Raw genomic sequence first — 9843 nt, forward strand, 5'->3', positions numbered from 1 at the left:
AGGGAGCGCCATAAATGGGGCACCACCACAGAGAATGTGCTGTGCACTGTAAGGACTGCATGTGGTGATAGTTGCAGCACAGTATTTTGTTTCTGCCATGTCTTCACATGCTTCTCCCTTCCCTGCATTTTACTGCCCATCTGGACAAAGAGTACAAGAGAAAGAGAGTGTTCCCACTTTTTCTTCTCAGAGCTTACTGCTGTTCCAGATCCTTTAAAATAAAAAGTGTACCTAAAGTTCATTTCAAAAATTGTGGCCATGTATGTAGGGCTTCTCTATGGTGACACCAGTGCTCAGTGTGTGGATGACAGGGGGTAGACCAGGATCAGGGTCAGTAGCATAGGCACACATTCCCTTGTACTCATAGGCGTGTGCAAGGGGTGTGCGAGGTGTGCCCAGGAACATCCTAATGTCTCAAGCAATAAGCCCCAAATTAAGGAGGCCATTAAGCAGAGATCCAGAGGGCAATCCAGGCACAGCGAGAATGGTCCTCCGGCTGCTGACCCACCCACCCCTGACAGCCGGCCATTGCTCCCAGCAACAGCAGTGAAAAGGAATCTCTCTGCTGGGAGCCTCTCTGCCAGGAGCCAGGCTTCAAAGAGGCCAGGAGGAGGGACCCGGAAGGCTAATGTCACCTCGTAAGCCCCTCCTCCAGCTGATGTCACCAAAAAGTCCCACCAATATTGGGGTTTGAGGCTCGTCTCCTCATTCCCCCACCCCTCACCTGCAACGGCCCTCCCACGGTCAGGCAAGCTGAACACGGCGTAGGGCGTCAGTGTCTGCAGTGTTACATAAATGAACAAACAAATAAATATAATGTATTTTATGACTGAGTGTTCAATAAAGGTTCACCTTTTAAATATATATATATATCCCTGGATGCACCCCCTAATGAAATGTGCTGTGAGCGCCTATGCTTGTACTCAGAGACCTCTTTTGCTTCCATGAAAACACAGAAGAGGATGTTCCCTAAGATAAGTAGTGTTTTTCCTCCATATTGTCGTTGTACTTAACACAGTATTCTGTGTGTGTGTGTGTGTGTAGAGTGGCCACTTACTCATCGCCAAAAAAGAGGCCATAAATTTGCATTACACTTGCATATGTGAATATGCATGTGTGTGTGTGTGTGTGTGTGTGTGTGTGTGTGTGTGTGTGTGTGTGTGTGTTCCTTTAGACTATCTAAAGGAGCATTTCCGCCTGTATATACCTGTTCGGACCCTAGGTCATCGTCAGCGGCCCTCCTGCAGGTGCTGCCACTGAAAGAAGCTAAGCAGATGTCTTCTCAGTTGTGGCCCCCTGCTTTTGGGATGTCCTCCCCAAAGAGATTTGCCTGGCTCCTACAATGTTATCTTCTCAACACCAGGCAAAGACCTTTCTTTTCTCCCAGGCATTTTAGAAATCTTATTCTAGATATTCATGGCTGTTCTTATACATCTTTATCTATTCCTGTGCTGCTTGTTCTTTTGTGTTGCATCTTATTCTTCCAAATATTTGCATTGTATTTTATATTATTAACTGTTTGCATTGCATTTTAGTCTCCTAACACTTCATAATCTGGCCAGAGAACGTTTATTCTTGGGTGGATTAAATAATAAATAAATGCACATTTTAGAGATAGTTTAATTAGAAATACAGTACATCCCATAGTATAGTGCCTAGGGGGCTGTCTCTATGTGAGGAAAGCCCCATGGTAGATGTGGATCTGCGCCGCGTTGGTTAGATGATGCAAGTGTAGGTTTGCAGCCACCATGGGGCTTCCCTGCAGTGCTGCAATTTGAAAAAGTTGAGGATTTACCCCGACTTTTTCAACAGGAGTGACATCAACATGATTCTTCTGCTGTGTAACGTCGCTCCGCGGCCAATCTGGGGTCAACCTCCTTGGAAAGCATGGGGTTGAAGAGGGAGGCAGAGGCAACCCGGCGCCATGAAGACAGCCACCCCACCCCACGGTGTTCTCTGTGCCTGCTCAGCCCACTGCCCAGGTGGGCAATTTCAAAGCCCCTTCTTCCACTCTCCCTTCTTCTGGGTCTTTTTAAACCAGACTTTGACCAGACAGCCCTTCAAATAGGGGACATTTCCAAAATAGAGGACTGTATTCATACAGTCCTTCAAACAGAGCGCTGCCCTCTGTAAAGAAGGACACCTGGCCAACCTAGTTCAGATTTGGGGTGGAGTACAGGGCCCAGCACCTCTCACGAGCCCAACGAGGCCTTGAGGTCTGGTCACTACTCAGTGATGATGCAGAACATTCCCATCATCATTTCACCATAACCAACTGCTGCTTTCGCTGCTACCAATAAACAAAATGTGTAATAGGCAGAAAAACAGACACCTATTCATACTCTAGAAAGTATGCCTAAGCATTCTGCTAAGGGTTAACTGATATTTGCAAAATGACGTGTTTGGAGTTTGTCACAGCAGACAAATATCCTCAGGGGGTATCAGGGCGTGGTTATCTGCACAGCCCAAAATTCAGATAAATCCATTTACCATGGCGTGTCCCATAGATACGGAGTCACCAAGCACCAGGGGCATATTTCTGTGAAATGTTTCCCACACCTACAGGCAAGATATAAAAGTTAGAAGTCTCTGGAATTTTATTCCATTTGCTTCTTGGCCTCTTCCTCTTATCTGAAAGAAAAATGAACCAGCTTGTGAGTATACTTGACACATTCTTCCTAACAAACCTAACATATTTAGATACTATGGCAGGTTGTCTTTGTAAGGATGAGAACCCTTTGGGGATAAATCAGATCCCGTCCATCTACTGAGCCTGCTCAGTAGGTGGATGCAAGGATATTTTCCTTCCCCAGCACACACATTCCACGAAAGTCACTTCAGAATCTACTCAGGAGGGGAATATTGGTTTGGAATTAATTCATTTCTGTAACCACAGGATCAGATTTTGAGGGCTGTTAGTGGAAAGATGTCTTGTGATCGACCCAAGGCATTTTGTTTCTTTAGTCATATCATCCAGTAGAGGCTGGAGGCTCTGATGAAGGCTGGAGGGTGATGAATCCGCTCCGGGTTTCAGTCAGAACCAGCCAGAACTCTAAAGGAGCTCTCCATTAGACTGGTTCCAACTGAAACCCGGAACGGATTCACTACCCCACTGACATTGGAGCCATCAAGCCTCCATTGATATCGTCCAAATGGCAAGTGGTCTCCCATTCATTGGCATTGGACAGACTCTACCAGGAAGTTCCCCTACATGTACCCCTTCTTGGTGCCTTCCTGTGGTGATGGGAGCAACAGAAGGTAGCATACGCCTTCCCCAGCCCACTCTCCACCACACCTACAGTTCAGAGCCATGAGCCAAAGATATGAGCAGAGTGACTTACAATTCTGCAGCCCTGAACTTGCTACTCTAGTTTCACTTGACGAATAACTCTGCTTTTTTCTTTTATTTTCCAGGCTTCAATAATCGTGGTTGTGGGATTCTTCTGGAGTCCAGTTTTTGCCAATGTCCAGGTAAACAGAATACCTCAGCTTCACTGTGACATTAATTTAAGTGAAAGAACATGATTGTGTTGATTTTAATGGGCTCTAATTTCACTCCTTCATTGTACAGTCTTAATAGTGCACTGATGACTGAAACTGCCATTCAGTGGAAACCTTAAAACGCTGTGTGACGGCTGTGAGGGGCTGAACTGGGGGAAGTGAAATAAAACTTCATCTAGATAAGTTAGATCTAGAAGTACTGTTGGTCGGTGGGTTGGCTGATCTGGGCATTGGTGTTCACAGCCTCTTCACAGGACAGTTTTCATTCCGTGTGAAAACACAGGTTGACAGCCTGGAGGTGTTCCTTGATTAGACACTGCTTTTAGATGTTGAGATAGTGATGGTAATGAGAAGTGCCTTTTTTACTAGCTTTAGGTAGTACTCCATCCTTCTCGCAGTGATGCTTGCTTTAGTAATCTCTAGACTGGACTATTATAACATGCCCTTATATGGGGCTGCCCTTAAAAAGTTTCCAGAAACTTCACCTGGTGCAAAATGCAGCCACCACATAATTAACAAGGACTGGTCCATTGGTACTCCAATGTTGTTCACTCTTCACTAGTTACCTGTTCATTCCAGAGCCCAGTTTAAGGTGCTGGTTCTTAACTTTAAAATCCTAAATGGTGTAAGGACTGCCTCTCTTAGTATATCTGTCCTCTCACACTCAACTTTCAGCACCTGAGTTCTTGCTCTGTGTGACCAGCTGTCTGAAGTTTGGCTGACGTCCCCAGGAGTGGGGCTTCCACAGCAGCGGCACCAACACTATGCCATCAGTAGAGCTATGCTGGATCAGACCAGGGGTCCATCTAGTCCAACACTCCATTCTCTAAGTGACCAACTAGCTGTCTACCAGGAACCCAAAAGTAGGACACGGGTGCAACAGCACCCTACAGCCCATGTTACCCAGCAACTGGTGTATATATGCTTACTGCCTCTGAGCCAGCAGGACTAGAAGCCATTGATAAACCTTCTTCCCTTTTAAAGCCATCCAAATTGGTGGCCATCACTTCAACTTGTGGTAATGAATTCCATAGTTTAACTATGTGCTATATGAAGAAGTCCTTACTTTTATCTGTTGCCAATCAGTTTCATGAGATGCCTTCACTGGGATCTAGATTTTAAGAGAGGAAGAGAAATGCCTGCCTCCCTCTCCACATTCCCCACACCATGGATAAATTTGTACACCTCTATCAGGTCTCCCCTTTCCCCAGGGAGGCCCACCTGACCCCTATACTGAGTGCCTTTAGATGGCAATTCAAAACCCTGCCACTTGGAAGGATCAGCAGACGTTTGTGCTTAATTCATTCCTGATCCTGCAATAGGGGTATTTAAAAATAAATAAAAATAAATCAGAGGGGGAGTGGGGTGTTCTGTGTATTTGACTGTTTGTGTTCTGCTGTTTGTACTTCTGCTTATTGTCTTATAACTTAATGCATTTTTGTAATTTATTATGACACACACACCCCTTGCATTTTTTTTTGGAAGATAATGCAAATTTTACACTTTTGAAACTAACAAACCAAAGCAACAGGCAACACACTTGTCTTGTGTGCTCTGCTTTTGACCTTATAGGGATGAAAATTAAAACGTGTGCTTTTTTTCATACTCAGGTTTACAGCATCCCAAGCAGCAACGGCGATTATGTCCAGCAAACAGTGAGCATCGATAATGAGAATAAAATCGCCATCATCCATGTGTACGGAGGGCTCTGCTCTTCCGATACAATTTTTGACTACAAACATGTAAGTGTGAATCTATCGCTCTTCGGAACCGCTTGCCCTTTGAGCGTGAGAGAGCCCTATGAGTCTACCAAATGTGGACACAATGGAGGGAGTTCGACTTGGTGACCCAGGAGGGCCAGTTTCACAAGGAGCAGAGTTAGGCCCCTTTTGCGACCAATGAAGGTGCTTTTGAACTTGTAAAAGGACGCAGCATCTAACATTGTTTCATTTGAACAATGGTGACTCGAAATGCGCCTTCCCAGATGTGCATTACTGGTCAGTTATCGCCTTTGTTATTAATGGTGTGTGTAGGAGCTTTCCTGCCACCGTATTTTTTTATTTTCTTTTTTTTTTATACCCATAATACATACTAAACAATTTAATAAACATATATTTTAACTTAATTCCATTTAATATAATCATTGATTAACATTAACGTGTTCCCCCAACCCCAGGATCTTATTCTAATTTCCAAAATCTCATTACTTCCTCTGGAGGTGTTTTCCCTCTCCCCTTTAATAATACAAAATCTAAAAACTGTTTCCATATTTCTTCAAAATCATTCGTTTTTGTCACTCCTCTTCTGACTCTCATGTTACATGTTAATTTCTAAGGCCATAGCTAGACCTAAGGTTTATCCCAGGATTGTCCTGGGGTCAAACTTGTTCATCTAAGTGCCACACAGGGCATCCAGCGCTCAGGCAGGGACGAACCTGGGATGATCCTGGGATAAACCTTAGGTCTACGGCCTAAGAGTGAAAAATGCTAATAGGTGAACATGAAGCCTTGGTTGCAGGATTGATTGATTGACTATTCACATTTATACACGGCTGTATCTACTAAAAAGCTATCAAGGTGGCAATATTCCAATGAACTTAAACATCTCTTGTAGAATTCGCCAATTTTAAATTGGCCTCAGAGTCCTCCTTGCTGTGCCTATGGCTCCCTATGTCCATTTAATTTCTTTTTATTTATTTGATTTGTACCCCACCTTTCAAACCCAGAAAAACGGCTCTCAAGGCAGCCTCAATCCCAACAAAACTCACACCAATTCTCACGTTAGCAGTGGGAGGGTCCGCATTCCCACATTTGCCTGGCGCTGCTCAGTTGTTATGCATCTGCTTTTGTGATTTACAGGGATACATTGCCTCCCGGCTGTTCTCCCGACGAGCCTGCTTTGTTATGAAGATGGAAAGAGGGTACATTCCAGAGCTGGAAGAAATTGGACGTTTAGCTTATGAGAAACAGGTATCTGCAGAGGTCATTCCAGACGTTGCAAAAGGTGTATCTGTTCTATACTGGATTTCTCAACTCTCAGGGCTTCCTCAAAGAATCCTGGGACATGGAGGTTTTTGAAGATGCCAAATGTTCTGTTAGAGATCTATAATCCTTCCTCCCAAAACTACAGTTCCCAGGACTCCCTGGAGAGAGGGAGTGGCCATGAAACCACTTTAAGTTTAAGTCTGTGGAGTAGATATGCTGTATGACAATGTCCCATGCAGAACACATGTGGATGCTGGACTGATGCTGGGCTGGTTGGTTATTTTGGCAGTTTTAGCCAGAGCTGAAACAGTTACAGTCTGAAAAAGGCCAGCAGCAGCTAGTCAGTCTGAAGTTTCAAGATAGGTTTATGCTCAAAATTTGTATTTCAGATCCCAGTTCCCAAATCTTTTTTTGCTTCTAGACAGCAGCAGTTAAAAATACATTGTGCAGTTATGCACAATATTGGAAGGAGAAACAGTGATGCTCTGGCAAGAATAAGCCCAAGATGGGAACATCAGTTCCCTGACATCACCCCATCTTGGGAGAAAGGATGGTTTTAATGGAACTGGAACTTCCTATAGAACTCATTGGGTGGTTTTGGCCCCACTGCTGATAACCTTCCTCTTTTTTAAAAAAAAACATAGACAATGTAATGGCACACCTGAATCCCTTTTCTAAAAAAAATGGTAATGCATGCTGCTTTCTAGTTCTCTGGTGGAGAGGCTGATCTTAGAGATATTGTTAGAAGATCAGCAGTTTCACATTTCAATTCGTTAAGAACTCTCAGGTGGATATCATCCAGACCAACGGATTTGTTCGTTTGCAATAAGTGTGAGGATTCCAAGTCCTCCCAGCAAACTGCAAGGCAACAGAGACTGTCCAATCCACAGTAAAACAACAACACCACTCCTCTTCATACCCGTAGCAACTGTGAAGGCTAGGAGCTGTCCTCTAATCCTAATGATTCAAACAAAGCAGCTAAATGGGCAGTTTCCCACCATGCCTGACAGGCTTTTACTGGGCTTCTCCTTCAGGGAGGGTCCTCATGACCCAACTTCTGACATGCTACCGATCTGGTGGACAGCCTCGCACCTCCTGTCGACTCTGCCTGCTTAACCCTGCAGCAGTCTCTGCCAATTTCGGTGCTCCCTCCTCCAACAAAAGCTGAATTCCCAAGGGGTAGAGGGGGAAGATGGTCTCTGAACCTCAGCCTCCTGTTCGATAAGCCCCTGGGAAGATTCCTCTCTGACTCCTGAAGAGTCATGGGGAATTTCCTCCCCCATTCTCTGTCTTTATTGAGCTTCTTCCAGTTTTGCCTCCGAGTCTGACTCAGAACATGAAAGCAATCCAGGGAGCCCAGGCCCCATCTTGACTACAAGGCCTCTCTTGTCCCCACTGTTTGCCCCGTTCTTCAGACTCCCTTCCTGAAAAAAACAATGAAATGGCCTGTGGCATCGTAGAGTAGCCTTCCCCAACTTGGTGTGTGAGACTACAACTTCCATAATCAGTTGGGATGATAGGCATCATAGTCCAACACATCTGGAGGACACCAGGTTGGGGAAGGCTGCCTTCGAGACTTATAAAGATATTACAGTATACGTTTTCATGAGCAGAGCCCAATTGATCTAATAAAAGCATATGATGCCATCATACTTTTGTCAGTCTTTAAGGTGTCCCAAGCTAGAAGTTGGTTTTTCTGCAACAGACTAAGAAAGCCCCCCCCCCCCCTTTGCTGGAAATGGTTGCTTTTTCAACATGTTCTCTTTCTAGATGATGAACCAGATGTTGTCCCCCAAAAACATGTGGGTGAAATATGAACCCAGTAACTCTTTCTTCGGAGAAATGAGGGAGTGGCTTGTTTTTGGGAGTTCTATTGAGCACCTCTGCAGGGACGTGCCTGTTTACAAAGTGGAAAGGACTGAGCGTGAGTATTATTCACGATCCAACCAAGTGCTGCTTTATGTGGAGCTGAGTGCTTCTAGAATGTTGATGTGTGGGAGGTACAATGAAGAGATGGATCAAACTAGACTGAAACAGGTCTGCAATCTGGCATGTCAGATGTCCTAGAATGGTTGCTGAACTATCTATGCAACCAGCAGTGCAACTTTCTGAAGCCATTATAGCCCGTTTTTGTTATCGCTGTCTGCCTAAGGTCTGAGTAGACGTGTATAAGATTGTACTGGAAATCATTATTTAAGAAATCACCTCCATTTACATGAGCTGGAGGCTTCTGGGACCATCAACTGAAACCCACAAAGTGTATGAATGCAAGTAGCAACCCCAATGGCCACAGACACTTGATGGAATAGTAGGAATTATCACCTTTATACACTAGTTGCTGGGGAACAAGAGTGGGAGGTTCCCTGGTCGACAGCTTGTGGTTCCCTGGTCGACAGCTGGTTGGCTACTGTGTGAACAGAGTGCTGGACTAGATGGACCCTTGGTCTGACCCAGCATCAGGGCTCTTCTTATGTTCTTATGAAGGAGATGTGTCTTCTAGATGACAGAAAAGCATGCTTCCTTTAGATTACTACACAAGCCAGCTCAAGGACCCTAGCTTAGGCTCATACTCCCTCTGCAAATCAAAAGTATATCTGGCTTATAATCACATCAAAAGCAAGAAAGAGGACCATGGAAGAGATCACAAATAGTTGGGGCAACTAAGCTGACCCTTGAGATGCGTTCTAGTTTCATAGCGCCTTTGCAAATAAGACCTCTAGCCATTTTCTTCCTCAAACCTTTGTTAATGCAAAACACCTGGGTGTCATTGATCCAGATTCTAGATCCAGCACCTAGGTTTTCTGGTGGACCTGATCTGGGATCCAGCAAACAATCCAGAACAGATCTTGGGGATTCCACTCATTCCTATTTCAAATATAAACCGAAAGAGATGAAAGACACATAATAACAACTGTTTGAAACACTTGAGTGCAGAGAATTTTCTGAGTCCCTCCCTCTTCCTTTGTTCCAATAACCAATTTCGTTTCTTGTTTCCCATCTAGGTGGAATTCATGCCGGTGGCTGTGCCAAGGCAGGCCTCCTAGGCATTTTGGGCATTAGCATTTGTGGAGATATTAACCTGTAGACCTCCTGAGCCTCTTCAGATGCACCACACTTGAGATTCTTTCCAATGAAGAAGCTTCCTAACCCTAAGCCTCCCTTTGCAAACGCTCCCAATTCTTCAAGCTTTTCCAGGTCCTTCGTGCTTTACTTGAATGCTGCAACCCAACCCAAGAACTGCAAATAAAGAAAAGCAACTTTCAAAACCTCATGTTTGCTTGTTTAATTTTGCAAGTCATTTAAAAAGATCTTCCCCTTATATACTAGGGGAAGAATGTCTGGTCCCAGGAATCTGCAC

At 44.6% G+C, this 9843-nt stretch overlaps 1 protein-coding gene across 1 annotated transcript; it reads left to right on the forward strand.

Moving 5' to 3' along the window:
• Window positions 1-2393: 2393 nt before the first annotated feature.
• GKN2 (gastrokine 2) lies at window positions 2394-9570 on the forward strand. The gene is made up of 6 exons (XM_063139456.1): window positions 2394-2438; window positions 3415-3471; window positions 5112-5243; window positions 6360-6470; window positions 8256-8409; window positions 9488-9570. The coding sequence occupies exons 1-6, from the start codon at window positions 2394-2396 to the stop codon at window positions 9568-9570; spliced, it is 582 nt and encodes a 193-aa protein (XP_062995526.1).
• The last annotated feature ends 273 nt before the right edge of the window (window positions 9571-9843 follow it).

Source organism: Elgaria multicarinata, chromosome 12 (assembly GCF_023053635.1).
Source record: "Elgaria multicarinata webbii isolate HBS135686 ecotype San Diego chromosome 12, rElgMul1.1.pri, whole genome shotgun sequence".
Taxonomy (NCBI): domain Eukaryota; kingdom Metazoa; phylum Chordata; class Lepidosauria; order Squamata; family Anguidae; genus Elgaria; species Elgaria multicarinata.

What these genes read in the sequence shown, in the direction of transcription:
- GKN2 (XM_063139456.1), top strand. Translation starts at nt 2,394, where the DNA reads ATGACGTGTTTGGAGTTTGTCACAGCAGACAAATATCCTCAGGGG. An exon ending in CAGACAAATATCCTCAGGGG is followed by an intron (nt 2,439 to 3,414) that starts GTATCAGGGCGT and finishes TTTATTTTCCAG; the next exon opens with GCTTCAATAATCGTGGTTGT. An exon ending in CAGTTTTTGCCAATGTCCAG is followed by an intron (nt 3,472 to 5,111) that starts GTAAACAGAATA and finishes TTTCATACTCAG; the next exon opens with GTTTACAGCATCCCAAGCAG.